Source organism: Suncus etruscus, chromosome 19 (assembly GCF_024139225.1).
Source record: "Suncus etruscus isolate mSunEtr1 chromosome 19, mSunEtr1.pri.cur, whole genome shotgun sequence".
In the NCBI taxonomy this organism is placed as follows: Eukaryota; Metazoa; Chordata; class Mammalia; order Eulipotyphla; family Soricidae; genus Suncus; species Suncus etruscus.
In genome coordinates this window covers 40,483,269-40,501,381 of record NC_064866.1, presented here as the reverse complement: position 1 = coordinate 40,501,381, position 18,113 = coordinate 40,483,269, and the positions used below count along the sequence as shown (strand labels likewise).

General features: G+C 37.4%; 1 protein-coding gene and 1 non-coding gene across 3 annotated transcripts in view; one reads left to right on the top strand and one right to left on the bottom strand.

The window, feature by feature from the left end:
• Positions 1–18,113, bottom strand: part of EFR3A (EFR3 homolog A) — a 110,264-nt gene that overhangs the window by 55,254 nt on the left and 36,897 nt on the right. Inside the window, exons 2-3 of one of the 2 annotated variants that reach the window (XM_049765568.1) lie at positions 2,687–2,763; positions 465–592 (exon numbers count right to left, since the gene is read on the bottom strand). In XM_049765568.1, coding sequence (XP_049621525.1) covers positions 465–592; positions 2,687–2,763 — 205 coding nt within the window. Of the gene's footprint in view, positions 1–464; positions 593–2,616; positions 2,764–18,113 lie in introns of both variants that reach the window. The other variant, XM_049765569.1, reaches the window with a different exon arrangement.
• On the top strand, positions 6,044–6,175 carry LOC125997805 (small nucleolar RNA SNORA51). Its single transcript, XR_007491822.1, has one exon. It is a non-coding gene; the product is annotated as a small nucleolar RNA SNORA51 (small nucleolar RNA).

Below are 18,113 nucleotides of genomic sequence, written 5' to 3'. Positions count from 1 at the left end.
GTCTTTATAGTACTATATAGCTAGTAGAGTGCCAAAACAGCATGCCTATATACCTTCTGAACTGTAATACCCAAGCCTAATATATGTCCATTTATTACTCCTCTGAAAAGTCTGTTGGTAAACAAAATCCTTCTGCTTCCAATTTGGAGATTGATTTTTAAGTTACAATACTATAGTAGTTAAGATAAAGGAATCAATTTATCACTATTTCCATGATAAAAGTTTCAAATAGTCTCAAAAGCAATATCTATATATGATTTATTTTATTCTTAAAAAGTTAACCACTAATAAATAAGTGAATACATAAAATTCATCTATATGGTGGTACAGATTTCCTCAGACAGCATTACAGAATTCTATGTTTCATTAATGATTGCCAGATAAGATATCAAAATAACTTATAAGATGACTTAGCCTAGGAAAAGTTTTCCAAAGATACTGTTTATAGCAATTAGATTCTTTACCCAGAGCGATGTCTGACAACATCCCTGCTCAACCTTTCTGCCAGGTAAGCACCAATTCGATCCAGTTTCTCTGGAGCAGAGACTGCATAGAATGTCAATTTCTCCATATCAGCTTTAACAAGCCCATCCTAGAATAAGAATAATAAGATGAATTGGTAATAGTTATACCTACATCTTCATGCATTGGGGCAGTTAAGAGTTATTTGATACAGATTTCCCTTTTGGATTGGTGGTTAATCTGTCTTATGCTGAGTATCCCTAATACTTGTAAAAAGAAACCCAAGAAAATTATATTGTTACTGTTCTCTATCCTCTAAGCAAAGAATTATATTTTCCATTTGAATTTTAAAACACATTATCATTTAGTAGAATAAATATTAAGATAATTTCTCTTAGAAATAAGAGGTATGTGATTTTTGAGTATAACATAGAGGATATTATGAAGGAATGTGACTGAAAGCTAAGTTAACTATTTTAACTTATAGGCAGTGAAGGGGCACTGAACTCCTTTAATCATAGAGGTAATGAAAGGTGAACTGGATTGTGATTAGAGTCTAGTTTTGCCAAGTATCAAGGTGAGTTTTATTTAAAATGGCTGCAAGAAATGTTTTCAAAAGTGTAAGACTGTACCCATGACAGCCATATCTCCTATGAGCATATTTTCTATTTTTAAGGAACCAAGTCAAAAGTTCTAGTGGCATATGCAAAATGGAACAGAGAGTAGGTAGTCAATGTGCAGAGATCTGAAAGTCTGAGCCCTATAAACACATAATAAATAAGGACAAATAATGAAATGTTAAGCAAACAGGTTATAGTTTTTGCCTCTAAAGCAGAGAGTTATGAAGGTTGGGACATTTTCAGAGGAAATAGATTATCTGAGCTTTGAAGGATGAACACTAGAGTGGAGTAGTAGAGGCTTAGTGTCTCTGTTTCAGAGCTGACGAGAGTTATGGGAAAAGAGAAGAGATCACATTTGAGGTCAAAACCTTTCACATAAAAGTTCCTAGAGCCATGGGCCCGGAGAGATAGGACAGCGGCGTTTGCCTGGCAAGCAGCCGATCCAGGACCAAAGGTGGTTGGTTCGAATCCCGGTGTCCCATAGGGTCCCCCATGCCTGCCAGGAGCTATTTCTGAGCAGACAGCCAGGAGTAATCCCTGAGCACTGCTGGGTGTGGCCCAAAAACAAACAAACAAACAAAAAAGTTCCTAGAGCCTAACTGTAAAATGTAACGGGTTATAATTATTATGGCCTATTTACTTAACATTTTACTGACTGGCTTATGTATAATTATTTAATACTAAGCTTTTTTTTTCTCTTTTTGTTCAATGTGTTGAAAATTATTAAAAGGCAGTTACAAACTATTCAGGATATATGGAAGTAAAGTATATTTGACTGATTAGCTTTCTTTAAAAGACTATAATTTGATTAAAAATCTGTATCATGAGATACAGACACTAATGCAAGATCAAAATTTTATAAGTTTTTCAAGACATAGAAAATTTTGTAAATCAAACCCAGGCAATATTTTTTCTTTAAAATATTTAACAGTAGACTATAAAGTAATCTTAGAAAATGTAAAACCAAGTCAAAATTACTCAAATCCAGTTGCCAGTGATGTTCCACCAAAGTTTCAACTAATTTTTTAAAGTTTAGAGTAAATACTTCCTTTAAAATAGCTTAAAAGAAAATTCTGCCTAGAATATTCTTTTGTTACATCTTAATTTTCTCTCTGTGGTCAATGCATTTTATTTGGATCGTGGCTTCCTTTTAATTTTAGTTAGGCCTTTTTCCTCCCAAGTCCAAAGTAGATTTCACTCTGTTCTCCAGCAAAGCCCTATACTTAGCTTCTCTATTACAGCATTAGTCACGCAATTATTATAATCACCAAATTATTTTTCTCTGAAATTGGTGAAAACATTAAGCCATATCTATTCACGGTGATATTCCTAACATTTGTACAAATGATCTATGTAGACAGAAAAATATCACATGTTCATTTCTCTGAATATATGTCTGATCTAAGGAAAGGGCCCAAAAAATTAAGACCAGCAAGCATGGGTTATTTAAAAGTTAGAACGAAGAGAGAAATAAGCATTGTTATGTTCATGATGAGATTTAGAGACCAAAGAAGAGAAACGAAATGAGGAAAACCTTAGGGTTATCAGCAGGGGTTAAGGATGGGTCAGCAAAGAGAAGAACCAGTAGATGTAGCTCAAATTACTTTTGGATCCTCGGGGAATATGTTGTCCACCAGGCGTTTGTAGCGTGGACGCAGAGCAGAACAGCAGCAGCATACTCCTGTTTAAGAGAACAAAATCACAGAGTATACCAATTACTCACTCTATACTGCAAGGTGACCTAGAAATGCAAACTTCTAAGTATTAATTGGCTATTTCAATTTATTTCCTCCTATGGAATGTCCAAATTGACACAACAGACAATGGCAAATTCAATTATACATTAAGAAACAAAAAAGCAGTGCTGGAGCAATAGTACAGCAGGTCTGGGTGCTTGCCATGCATGCCCCTGGGCCCTGGTTCGATTCCTAGTACCCATTTTGTTCTGTGAGTCTTATCAGGAATGATCCTCGAGTACAGAGCCAGGTGCAAGCCCTGAGAACTGCTGAGTAGGGCTCTCAAACAAACTAATATAAGACATGAAAAGGGCCAGAGTGGAGAGGGTAGGGTGCTTGTCTTGGACAAAGGCCAACCTGCACTCGATCCCTGGCATTCAATATAATCCAGATGTGATCCCAGAATGCAGAGCCAGGAATAAGCTCCCACCCCCAGGCAAAAATAAAAAAAAAAAAAAAAAAGGAAATAAGAAAAAACAAGAAAAGAAATAACTCCCTTTCCCAAAGATAAAGTAACAGTTATTCTTTTGTTTTGTAGCATTTTCCTATATAGAATTCTGTTTTTTTAATTAAATAATTTTTATTTTGACCAAAATAAATTACAAATATTTCATAGTAATATTTTAGGTACATAGTGACATTGAATCAGAGGCATTCTCACCATCAGTGTTGTCCTCCCTCCACCCCTGTTCCCAGCATGCATCTCATCATATCCCTCTCCTTTGACCCCCAGGCTGCTAGTATAAGTGGTCCCCTCTGTGTCCAGCTTATTCTTAACCTCAAGACCAAATTATTTTAGGACATGCCTGTGTGTATATATTTTCCAAAGCCCAAAAAATCCATCCTATAAAGCAAAATATAAGATCCATACCTTTTACCTTCTCTCTGATTACATCTTCTACTGCTTAATCTCTGCACCCTAATCCCACTTTGTCTGACCATCATGCCCAGTCTATTCAATTCACTACACTCCAGTCACAAGGTAAGCAGATTCTGCCTACAGTAGCTTGTGAAACAATTCTTACATATGGCAATATAATTATTTCAAAATACAGTCCAAGCCTTTTTAAATGCTGTTTATTTTTTGAGGGGGGGCCACACCTGGTGACACTCAGGGGTTACTCCTGGCTATAGGCTCAGAAATCACTCCTGGCTTGGGGGACCATTGGGACGGCAGGGGCCAAACCCAGGTCCATCCTGGGTCAGCTGTGTGCAAGGCAAATGCTCTACTGCTGCACTATGCCCCGGCCCCTAAATGCTATTCTTAAATGTTTACAGTGTTGGTGTTCTAGAAGACTGATAGATTTAGAACTAGAATACCACCTGGCTTCATTCACTTTTTCCATTTAAAGATGTATAGGACCATGGCTATGTGTAATGCGTAATATATAGAGGACTTGGCTTACTTGTCCTACAAACTACTGACAGCAGTGATGTGGGTCTTAAGGTATTCATTAAACAAGTTTTCTACAAAACACAAAGTTGGAGATTATATCTGCACTTTAGCATGTGTTTGTATTCAGAAACCAAACTATAATGGTGCATTAGAGCTAGAAGAGAACAGAGATCTAAGTAAACATTCATTATATTTTATCAGATGTTAGTCAACTTCTTTGGCTGCCACCTTGCTCATCAAGAATGGATAATTTATGCATGGATCATACACAATTGCCCACAACATGCCAAAACAACTAAGAGCGAAACCAGATTTGCAGTAAAGTACAGCCATTAAAGTAGTGACATGACAAAGACAGACCACAAATTTGATCCCTGGCACAGCCTCTAGATCAGGGGTCTCAAACTCAATTTACCTGGGGGCCGCAGGAGGCAAAGTCAGGGTGATCCTTGAATGCAAAGTCAGTAGTAAGCCTTGAACATTGGGGGGTGTGACCCAAACAACTAAAACAAAACAAAACAAAGGCAAAAAAGATTCCTCTAGGGCAGGGCCACAAAATGTTGAACAGAGGGCCCTTTGCCGCCTGCAGGCCGCGAGTTTGAGACCCCTGCTACATGGTCCAAAGTTAATCTGGACAGCACTGCTGTTTGGAATCACCAAAGCCACAGTGCTGTATGAAAGTCCCATTAACCACCACAATAGCCAAGAATGACATGACTCTGCCCAAAGCGAATATAATTCCAGTTATCCCAACCATACCCAAAATAGTGATGATGGAAGAGGAGGAAGGGGAAATTTAGAATATTGTAATAAAAAGATGTATATTACATTGTTGGTGATCATAAAAGTCCTATATTAGCGAACATTTCCAGCAAATTGCTGAGGTGTTCTTATCAGTACCATTTATGAGAAATGGTTTTGCAGCTCTACTGACCAAGCAAGTTATTCAACCACAGTGTCCAAGTGTAAGAACCTATGCTCTCTCCACAAAACCAGTTATCAGTGATCAAGTTAATGGGCACCCAAATACTTTTCATACACATAATATGTATCTAACATAACTTGAGATGTCAAAGAGACAAGAAAATATAAAAGAAACAAGATACTTCCTCTATGGAGTTTATCAAATGGCAGGGATATATTCAGCAGGTTATAGACACAATATGCCAAGAACATAAAATGTCACTCACTGTTTAGTATCTTTAATACTTTAATAGAAAAAAATTCTAATGAGTTCATTAGGGGATTCTTTCCAGACTACCACCAAAAGAAAACTGCAAAGCTGATTATTAGGAGGAAAAAAAGCCTATAATAACCCGGAAGCTAAAGTACTATTTCTGAGCCTACTATATCTAAAATAAAAATATTGTTAAATAGAAAAACATTATTAAGCAGCCGTCAAAAGAGATGAAGTCATGAAATTTTCCTATACATGGATGTATATGGAATCTATTATTCTGAGTGAAATAAGTCAGAGGGAGAGAGATAAACATAGAATGGTCTCCCTCATCTATGGGTTTTGAGAAAAATGAAAAACATTTGTATAATGATTCTCAGAGACAAAATAGAGGAGGACTGTGAGGGTCCAGCACCTGGACATGAAACTCACCACAGGAATTGTTTACTGCAGTCACAGAAATAATTACACTGAGTACTGACATAACAAAATGTGACTGAATGGGGGTAGTAGAAAGCCTGTCTAGAGTACAGGCCAGTGTGGGGTGAGGAGGAAGGGCACTTGGGATATTGGTCATGGGAATGTTGCACTGGTGAAGGGGTTTTTTTTATACAGATATAAAAAAAAAATCAAAAAAGAAAAGAAAAGAAAAGGTCTCCCAATGCTTACCCCAGGCTGTGTTCTTTACACTGACTATATAGAAAGAGGAGGTACAGTAAATGCTCCCATATACACCTCAAACCAGACCCTTTGCCTGATCTGTATTGTGAATGGGGGGACCAAAGAAACCATTAAAACAAATTAAAATAGTATAAACTGTATGGCTAACTTACATAGCACACTGTAGAACTACATTTAAAATGAATGGGGGTCGTCTTATACGCCCAGTCATCTTAGATGCCGGAAGATACAGTAACCTGGTAAGAAGAATAAGATGACTACTCTATAAACATTAACATAAGGTGAAATATAGGAAACCCAAAGTTATGGCAGGGTCTGGCAACAGAATGGGGCCGGAGAGAACATGGAGGTAAAGGCATTTATTTGCCTTGCATGTGGAAGGACTGTGGTTCGAATCCCAGCATCCCACATGGTTCCCTGAGCCTGCCAGGAGCGATTTCTGAGCATACAGCCAGGTGTGGACATTCCCCCCCCCCCAAAAAAAAAAAAAAAAAAAAGAAAAAGAAGGGAAAATGTGTCAAAGCTACAAATTTCCATCAGAAAGGTTATTTTTAAGAGGTAACAACGTGTTTTTTGTTTGGTGTTTGCTATCAAAGCCAAGGTTTCCTCACACAAGACAGATACACAGTCTACCTGTGAGGCAGGACTCTAGTCCACTAGAAGGCATTTTACTTCATTAGCAATTATTTTCCTTTCATTAACGCTAAGATTATACATAGCTGAGACCCAAAACTGTGAAGTTTGAATGCACACTATAACTAATTCCTCAATGCAGGAACCTTAAAACTGGGGCCTTAGTACTCAAAAAATAGCCTGAAATCAGGGGACCTGGGTTTTGGAACCTGACAGATGGGTTTGTGAACTTCTGGTCTTCTAGTGGGTAGTTAGGTAGGCAGTTAATATTTCTCCCAATTTCACTTTGCATTTCTCCATTGTCAGCACCCGCGTCCTTGTAAGTAGCATTGATCACCCCACCCTTTTTTTTGGTTTGTTTTGGGCCATACCTAATGGTGTTCAGGGGTTACTCCTGGCTCTGCACTCAGAAATCTCTTGGAGGGCTCAGGGAATATATGAGAAATGATGGATCAAACCTAGGTCAGCCACATGCCAGGCAAATGCCCTACCTGTTGTACTTTTTCTCTAGCCCCAAACTCTATTTAATATTGAGAAGATTGTTGGCAAAAGATATACAGGTAATACAATTCCATATGAAGATCTTCTTAATGCTATAAGATATAGTATGTTTTCAATAAAATTGTAACTATTGTGAGCAATACTATCAGGGATGTGAAACAGAAATAAGGGGATATATGAGATTCTTTAACAGTATTGCCAAAAGTCTGAAAACCTTTGCTATAGACCAGTTATTTAAAAACCACAACACATTTTACATGATCCAACACAAACTATAAGCAAAGATTATCTATAGCAGTGGGAGTAACTCCATTTTCTGACATGGTATGTGCTGCGCTCCATTTGATATCATTATTCACTTTCTCCTACAGCAACTGATAATAGCTATTATCTTCTTTTATAAGTGAGAAAACAGTAACTTCAGGAGGCCAGTTTGTCTAATATCACAAGTATAGTTAGGAGAGGAACTGAGATTCCAATGCAAAACTGATGTTTGCAAAGGGCATCAATCTATCTCACTAAGTAATTAAAAAAAAAACTAAAAATTTCCGCATTATTTTATTCACGATTGTTTTCCATAGACCATAATCATGCAAGAATAAGTCTAACAGATAAGAAATACAATGTCACAACCAGAAATTATCTAATGAATTTTATTCAATAGGCCCAAAATAAAAGAAAAGAAAAACTAGATAGAAGAACATAAAACTTAAGTTTACACTTTTCAATTTACTCATTTATTTTAAATAACAACATAGCGTAAGGTTAAAATTATGGAGACAACTGCAGTCAGATAAGACACAACTTTATCTACGATTTTCAGTAAGAAAAATATTGCACTTACAACCTCACAAGAAAGACAACACCGCTTCTTTTGGCTAAGATCAAGTGAAGAAAGACAACAGCAGCAGCAGCAACAACAAACATTTGGACTTACTCAAGCACAAAAACAAGGGTGACTCTCCTGTTGAAGTGAATTCATAAGGCTTCTCGAGTTCAGTTGAAGGTACCTGAACATAGTCTTTCATGTTTTAAGAGACTGTTTTCTAGTTGATCTTCCTGCTTCTAGATCCTTTTACCTACTGTTCAGGAAGTACTTCGCTTACTCCACTGGTACTTAATTAGCAGAGGATACTAATGTACTGTAACTTACCTAACTTGTTGACATCAAATATGAAGCAATCAAGAACTTGATAATATCCATATCAAATTCTGCTGGCAAGACCATGTAGCTTATACATGACACCACTGAAGTCTTTGGATTACTAGTTTAATAAAAGTAGGGTTTCATACAGCAAAAAAAAAAAAAAAAAATTAAGCCTGTTTACTCCTTTTTAAAAAACTGCTCATCAGGGCCAAAAAGGTACAAAGAGAAGGCCCTTGCTTTGCATACAACTGAGTCCAGTACACCTGCGAACACAGTATTCCCACCAGGTGTGATCCTTAAGCACAAGCTAGGAATAAGCTGAGCACTGCCAAATGTGGCCAAGCTACCCATCATCAGATATGATTTACTGTTGGTTCACTGTCTGTAGAAGTGTAGACTAGCTCTCCACCGCCATTTGCCTCTCTATGCAGCTAATGTATAGCATCCTGTGAACTGACCACCAACGTTCCAGGCCATTCCAACCCAACCATTACCTATTCTACTATTCATCCCCTCAGCATTTATCCTCTTAGCCTGTTCCATTCCCTCTGGTAACCAGTTTAACTCAGTCTAAGAGTTAGATTTGTTTCTTAGTTATTTATATTCCACAGATGATTGAAATAGTCTGATAATTGCCTTTCACTTTCTTAACTGGCATCATCACTTCAAATTCCATCAATATGGCACCTGAAAACATGACTTCACCTTCTTCATCAGAACAGTATCCTTCAATACAGTTTCATACAAGCTTCTAATCTCCTTCAATATCTCTGCATCTGAACTTTATCTTCATGGGGTTTTTGTTTGGTTTGTTTTGGTTTTGGTTTTGGTTTGGGGAGCATACTCAGAGGTGCTCATCATGGCTTATTCCTGGTTCTGTGCTATTTAATCCTAATTGGCTCAAAGGATCATAATGGGTGCGAGGGATCAAACCCAGGTCAGTCATATGCAAGGCAAGCTCCTTACACACTGTACTCTCTCCAGCCCCAACCATTCATTTTTTCATCTCTCTCTAAACGTTCTCTTTCCCAAAGGAAATCAAGGACAAGTCTAACATAGCAAAGCTTAAAACAACTGGCAAGTCTGAACAATTTGGATGCTTCATTTAAATTTAAATCAAGCACCCATTATTTTTTCCCTCATAAAAACTAGAATCATAGGAGTCAATGGCTCTCAACTGGCTAATCAATGGAGAAATGGAATGTGGTCATAGTATGAAACAAAAAGAAACCCTAGCATAGTTTGAAAGAAAAGGAACTGCAGTATAGTTGATAAGAGAAAAATTATAACCAAAAGTAAGGAAGGCAGGAAATTAGTTTTTTTTATAATTATAGTGCCACACAAACAGGTTGGAGGGAATAAGGTTCTCTGTGTCTTAGTTATAGGAAAACCACTTTACCAAATTAGTATAAAGTCAGTAGAATAGAGAAGCTACTTAAAAGAAACTTTTATATACATGTAAAAATTTGCATACTTTTAGATTAACCATTTCTTCAAAAAACAGCTACTAACCATCATACTCATGTGGATTCCCTAGCATCTTCTACAAGAGTGAGATACTCTTCAAGCACGCTCTTTTTTGATGCTAAGGTGTTAAGAATCAATTCCAAGCCATGCTCACCCCTAAAACATTCAGAAAACTCAAGAAGATGCAAGGAAAACGTCATAGTGAAATTATAGTGTTAAATTAGGTAAACAAAAGTATTTATAGTAATCATTTTCTAAAACATTGGTCCACCAGTGTGTCGTTCTGGTTTGTGTGATGTTATTGGCTTTTTTTATGCAGGTCCTGTTAAGTTTGGCTTTGTATAATTGCTAACTCCCTCCTTTGAAAGAAGCTACTTATATTTTCAACTGACTGTATTACCCAATGATACTTTAAACCTAAGTGAAAATAGGAATTGTTGCCATTATTATTAAACACTACCACTGCACTGGATGTGTGGGACAAATCTATACCCTCCAAAACAGAAATGAAGCTCTGTAATACTGTCACTGTCTAAGAACTAGAAAACATTGACATTCATTATGGGTTCAACTTTATGACTGTGAATTAGGTTTACTTCATATTCTCAAAGTAGAAAATACTAATTCTACGTAGCATTTATGTTATCTTAATTCTTCCACATAAAGTGGAATCCACTGGCTTATTTAAAACTAATTAAATTTCCTATTTTGAAATGAGAATGACTGTGATTACTGGATTGTGGACCTTTATGCCAATGGTCATGTGTATGTATCATAGCACTTTAAAAATGTATTGTTCTATTTTTTTATATGCCCCTCTTACCCCACAATATGAGTTCCTCAGACAAAAGGCCACATTAACTTATTCATTACCAGGCAAGTCTGAAATATAGAAGACATTTGCAGAAAATAAATGAAGATTCAAAGTACACAAACAGTTAAAATTAATATATGTTCTGATATATGTAATGGAAGAAGAATGCTAAAGTACATGGTCTATGACAGAATTCTAACTGCTTCAAGAGTATGGTTTCGCCAAAGAGCAGATGGCAATGTCAACTGAATCATCTTAAATAATTTAGATTTTATATTTAGGTCTGTGAAGATCATCAGTCATCAAGGTGAAAGAAAGGCTGTTTCTTTTTTAGATTTTAAAAATGTATCACTTCATAAATTCCTACCCTCTACAGTATCTATAACCCAAAGTCTCCGTCATATATATTCTCTTCAAGGTTAAAATCAGAAGTTGCCATTCAGTTAGTGTTAAAACAGAACATTTAAATCAGTCTACTAAACAAATTGAGTAATATTACAGCCCAAATCATAACTACACCTTACAAGTAGCAGTATAACACATAAATATGTGAATGATACATATAAATGTGTCTACGTATTAGAATATAACTCGTGGGAATATGATATCACTGTACATATGTGCAAGTAGGAACTATTGAGGATTACAGGGGCCGGAGCAATAGTACAGTGAAAAGGCTGCATTGGCCTTGTGCCTTGTGCACAGCCTACTCAGGTTTGTTCTCTTAACATATGGTGGTCCCACCAGGAGGAATTCCCTGAGCACAGAGCCAAGAGATGTGGCCTGAAACAAGAGAAGAAAAAGGAAAAAAACAAACAAACAAAAAAAAACCTATGAAGGAAACCATATACCTAAAGAGATATAAGTTTATAAAGAGAATGATTTTTAAAAGAAGTTTGTGTTTTCTTTATTTATTTGGGTTTGGGGCCATGCCTAGAAATGATCAGGGGTCGTCATTCTTACTTAGATCTGTGTCCAAGGATAACTCCTGGTGGGCATGGGAGACCATATGGGATACCAGGGATTAGATCAAGGTCACCTTGTGACCCTATCACTATACTATCTCTCTAGAGAGAGAATTTTTGAAATCAGATTTGCGTGTATATGCATGTGCGATATCATTTTCTCAGTTACAAACTTGTTCTAAGTTTCACTCGAATTCAAACAATGTCCAACATCCGGCCCTTCACCAGTACTTATTTCCTGCTACCAATGTCTCAGTTCCCCTCTCTCTCCTTGTTCCCACTGCAGTTCCCCTCTCTCCTAGCTCCCCTGCACTCTCACTTGCCTGCATCTGTGACAGACATTCTCTCATATTTTCTCTCTGATATTCTTTTGTGTGTGTGTGTGTGGTTTTTGGGTCACACCCAGCAGTGCTCAGGAGTTATTCCTGGCTCCAGGCTCAGAAATTGCTCCTGACAGGCACGGGGGACCATATGGGATGTCGGGATTCGAACCAATGTCCTCCTGCATGAAAGGCAAACACCTTACCTCCATGCTATCTCTCCAGCCCCTCTCTGATATTCTCTCACATATTTTCTCTCTCATATTCACTCTCCCTCCCTCCCTCTCCTTCCTTTCTCTTTCTCACTCTCTCCTCTCTCTCACTATCTCTCTAATGTGAAATGGAGAGAACAAAAGTTTCCAGCTCAAGTGAAGAGAACTTTTGTGCAGGGTGTAGGATTAGACTTCATTGCTCCCTTCGAAAATGAGTGGGACGAAACCTTAAGACAAGTGATCTGACCAAGACAAGGACCCATCTGCCGTCAGAGAATGCACAAATTCCCATGGAGGAAGGCACATGGAAAACAAAAAGTGCACTTTCTACTGCCCCAGAGATTCCAAAGGGAAAGAGGGGCTGGCACCAAGGAAGCGTCAAAAGAAACCGGTGACTAATTAGATATGGGAGTCAAAGAAATGAGAACAAAATAGGTCTTATCTTCAGGAAAGCGTTCCTTTTAAAAGGATTTTAATCCATTAGAGGAGTGTTTCATTACATGATTATTTCCACATGTAATTCTATACATTCTTTCCTCTCATTCTCCATTTCACTGCTTGCTCTTAATTCCCAGGCACACACACCTTATGGAAAATAAGACAATGATGGTAATAGCTGGCATAACATTTTTAGAAATTTAATTTTAAAAGATGATCTCACTGCACTACAATACTTGGTTCTTACAACCAGTCCTAACACACACTTTTTGTTTGCTTTTTCCAAAACTATTCTGGTGCTACTCTCTGAAGAGGAAAAAACATTCCCCCTGATCTATATGCAACACTTTTTCACTTCCAATGGTGGCGATTTTTCATAGCAACATAGGCAGACATCAAATAATGGTCCCTGTTTCCTATAATTAGTTTATAGGTGTTCACCTAAATTGGACGTTAATATGCTACTATACTTAGCTGAATTAATTAAATATGATTCACCAGAGCGACTCAAGGACAAGTGTATTTTCAGAAAATAATGAATTGTATTTACAACAATTACAAGTTATATAAAAAATTTACTACAAAGATTAAAATCAGAAAGTATAATTCTCTATTGATTAATCTGATGTTTGTCAAACAAATTAAGAAACAATCTATTGGACGGCACAGAAGCCAGAGCAGCAATCAGGAAACACAAGTACTCAGGCGCTGGTCCTCTCAGTCAGTCCCTAGAGGCCCTGGCTCATCCCTCTGTCTCTGAGAACATTCACCACCATTAGGACTCAGCAGGTGCCTGAAGACTTATCTCTGGAGCCTTCCTGCTACAGGCCTTCTAATATGCTCAGGTGGCACTCTTAAAGAGACACCTGTGTTCCGATCAGCAGAGGTAAGTAACTGATAATTAAAAACTAAAAGAATGCAATTTCTTTTTTTAACGAAGAAAAAGTAATTACATATACTACATAGTAATACCAGTAATAATCATTCTAACTGTTTCCATTTTTTCCTTTAAATGTTGAACGAATTTCTTCTTGGATCAAAACCAAGGAATATATTGATATTTCCTTTGCACAATCTTAATACATTTTGGAGATTATATAGGATTATATGGTGTTTTAAGATGAATTTATGGCTCATGAAAATAAGAACAAAACTAAAGAATGGGAGACAAAAAGGCAAGTTTGATTAAAGAATTTATAAGAAAACAGAAAGTAAGAACTGAATACTAAGATGTTTTTAGTGTGCCTATTAAAACATTATTTGACAAAACAAATAAGTAGTTTTAAGTGTTGTGACCTTCAAAAATTATTTAGGTCCTATTATGAAAACATTTAATCATTTAAGAGTTCTGACAGTTTCTGAGGTATATTTCAATAAATCAATCTTCAAAGCTTTTTATAAATTTTGTATATTACTTTACAATTTTCTTTTTTTTTTTTTTTTTTTTTTTTATTTAAACACCTTGATTACATACATGATTGTGTTTGGGTTTCAGTCATAAAAGGAACACCACCCATCACCAGTGCAACATTCCCATCACCCAAGTCCCAAATCTCCCTCCTCCCCACCCAACCCCCCGCCTGTACCCTAAACAGGCTCTACATTTCCCTCATACATTCTCAATATTAGGACAGTTCAAAATGTAGTTATTTCTCTAACTAAACTCATCACTCTTTGTGGTGAGCTTCCTGAGGTGAGCTGGAACTTCCAGCTCTTTTCTCTTTTGTGTCTGAAAATTATTATTACAAGGGTGTCTTTCATTTTTCTTAAAACCCATAGATGAGTGAGACCATTCTGCGTTTTTCTCTCTCTCTCTGACTTATTTCACTCAGCATAATAGATTCCATGTACATCCATGTATAGGAAAATTTCATGACTTCATCTCTCCTGACAGCTGCATAATATTCCATTGTGTATATGTACCACAGTTTCTTTAGCCATTCGTCTGTTGAAGGGCATCTTGGTTGTTTCCAGAGTCTTGCTATGGTAAATAGAGCTGCAATGAATATAGGTGTAAGGAAGGGGTTTTTGTATTGTATTTTTGTGTTCCTAGGGTATATTCCTAGGAGTGGTATAGCTGGATCGTATGGGAGCTCGATTTCCAGTTTTTGGAGGAATCTCCATATCGCTTTCCATAAAGGTTGAACTAGACAGCATTCCCACCAGCAGTGGATAAGAGTTCCTTTCTCTCCACATCCCCGCCAACACTGTTTATTCTCATTCTTTGTGATGTGTGCCATTCTCTGGGGTGTGAGGTGGTATCTCATCGTTGTTTTGATTTGCATCTCCCTGATGATTAGTGATGTGGAACATTTTTTCATGTGTCTTTTGGCCATGCGTATTTCTTCTTTGTCAAAGTGTCTGTTCATTTCTTCTCCCCATTTTTTTGATGGGGTTAGATGTTTTTTTCTTGTAAAGTTCTGTCAGTGCCTTGTATATTTTAGAGATTAGCCCCTTATCTGATGGGTATTGGGGTGAATAGTTTCTCCCACTCAGTGGGTGGCTCTTGTATCCTGGGCACTATTTCCTTTGAGGTGCAGAAGCTTCTCAGCTTAATATATTCCCATCTGTTAATCTCTGCTTTCACTTGCTTGGAGAGTGCAGTTTCCTCCTTGAAGATGCCTGTATGTCCTGGAGTGTTTTGCCTATGTGCTGTTCTATATATCTTATGGTTTTGGGGCTGATATCGAGGTCTTTAATCCATTTGGATTTTACCTTTGTACATGATGTTAGCTGGGGGTCTAAGTTTAATTTTTGCAAGTGGCTATCCAATTGTGCCAACACCACTTGCTGAAGAGGCTTTCCCTGCTCCATTTAGGATTTCCTGCTCCTTTATCAAAAATTAGATGGTTGTATCTCTGGGGAACATTTTCTGAGTATTCAAGCCTATTCCACTGATCTGAGGACCTATCCTTATTCCAATACCATGCTGTTTTGATAACTGTTGCTTTGTAGTACAGTTTAAAGTTGGGAAAAGTAATTCCTCCCATATTCTTTTTCCCAATGATTGCTTTAGCTATTCGAGGGTGTTTATTGTTCCAAATGAATTTCAAAAGTGTCTGATCCACTTCTTTGAAGAATGTCATGGGTATCTTTAGAGGGATGGCATTAAATCTGTATAATGCCTTGGGGAGTATTGACATTTTGATGATGTTAATCCTGCCAATCCATGAGCAGGGTATGTGTTTCCATTTCCGTGTGTCCTCTCTTATTTCTTGGAGCAGAGTTTTATAGTTTTCTTTGTATAGGTCCTTCACATATTTAGTCAAGTTGATTCCAAGATATTTGAGTTTGTGTGGTACTATTGTGAATGGGGTTGTTTTCTTAATGTCCATTTCTTCTTTATTACTGTTGGTGTATAGAAAGGCCATTGATTTTTGTGTGTTAATTTTGTAGCCTGCCACCTTGCTATATGAGTCTATTGTTTCTAGAAGCTTTTTGATAGAGTCTTTAGGGTTTTCTAAGTAGAGTATCATGTCATCTGCAAACAGTGAGAGCTTGACTTCTTCCTTTCCTATCTGGATTCCCTTGATATCCTTTTCTTGCCTAATCGCTATAGCAAGTACTTCCAGTGCTATGTTGAATAGGAGTGGTGAGAGAGGACAGCCTTGTCTTGTGCCAGAATTTAGAGGGAAGGCTTTCAGTTTTTCTCCATTGAGGATAATATTTGCCACTGGCTTGTGGTAGATGGCCTTCACTATATTGAGAAAGGTTCCCTCCATTCCCATCTTGCTGAGAGTTTTGATCAAGAATGGGTGTTGGACCTTGTCAAATGCTTTCTCTGCGTCGATTGATATGATCATGTGGTTTTTATTTTTCTTGTTATTGATGTTGTGTATTATGTTGATAGATTTACGGATGTTAAACCAGCCTTGCATTCCTGGGATGAAACCTACTTGATCGTAGTGGATGATCTTCTTAACGAGGCATTGAATCCTATTTGCCAGGATTTTGTTGAGGATCTTTGCATCTGCATTCATCAGTGATATTGGTCTGTAATTTTCTTTTTTGGTAGCGTCTCTGTCTGGTTTAGGTATCAAGGTGATGTTGGCTTCATAAAAGCTATTTGGAAGTGTTTCTGTTTGTTCAATTTCATGAAAGAGTCTTGCCAAGATTGGCAGTAGTTCCTCTTGGAAAGTTTGATAGAATTCATTAGTGAATCCATCTGGACCTGGGCTTTTGTTTTTCGGCAGACATTTGATTACTGTTTTAATTTCATCAATGGTGATGGGGGTGTTTAGATATGCTACATCCTCTTCCTTCAACCGTGGAAGATTATAAGAGTCCAAGAATTTATCCATTTCTTCCAGGTTCTCATTTTTAGTGGTGTAGAGTTTTTCAAAGTAGTTTCTGATTACCCTTTGAATCTCTGTCATATCAGTAGTGATCTCTCCTTTTTCATTCCTGATACGAGTTATCAAGTTTCTCTCTCTCTCTTTCTTTGTTAGGTTTGCCAGTGGTCTATCAATCTTGTTTATTTTTTCAAAGAACCAACTTCTGCTTTCGTTGATCTTTCGGATTGTTTTTTGAGTTTCCACTTCGTTGATTTCTGCTCTCAGCTTTGTTATTTCCTTCTGTCTTCCTATTCTTGGGTCCTTTAGTTGAGCATTTTCTAGTTCTATTAGCTGTGTCATTAAGCTACTCAGGTAAGCTCCTTCTTCCTTCCTGATGTGTGCTTGCAAAGCTATAAATTTTCCTCTCAGTACTGCTTTTGCTGTGTCCCATAAGTTCTGAGAGTTTGTGTCTTTATTGTCATTTGTTTCCAGGAACCTTTTTATTTCCTCCTTGATTTCATCTCGGACCCACTGGTTATTGAGCATGAGGCTGTTTAACTTCCAGGTGTTAAAGTGTTTCTTCTGAGTCCCTTTGGAGTTCACAAATAATTTCAGAGCCTTGTGGTCAGCGAAGGTAATCTGCAAAATTTCTATCCTCTTGATCTTATGGAGGTATGTTTTATGTGCCAGCATGTAGTCTATCCTGGAGAATGTCCCATGTACATTGGAGAAGAATGTGTATCCAGGTTTCTGGGGATGGAGTGTCCTATATATATCCACTAGGCCTCTTTCTTCCATTTCTCTCCTCAGGTCTAGTATATTCTTGTTGGGTTTCAGTCTGGTTGACCTGTCCAGTGTTGACAAAGCCGTGTTTAGGTCCCCCACAATTATTGTGTTGTTGTTGATATTATTTTTCAGATTTGTCAGCAGTTGTATTAAATATTTTGCTGGCCCCTCATTCGGTGCATATATGTTTAGGAGAGTGAATTCTTCCTGCTCTACGTACCCCTTGATTAATATAAAATGTCCGTCTTTGTCCCTTACAACCTTCCTGAGTATAAAGTTTGCATTATCTGATATTAGTATGGCCACTCCAGCTTTTTTTATGGGTGTTGTTTGCTTGGATAACTTTTCTCCAGCCTTTTATTTTGAGTCTATGTTTGTTCTGACTATTCAGGTGCGTTTCTTGTAGGCAGCAGAAGGTTGGATTGAGTTTTTTGATCCATTTAGCCACTCTGTGTCTCTTAACTGGTGCATTTAGTCCATTGAC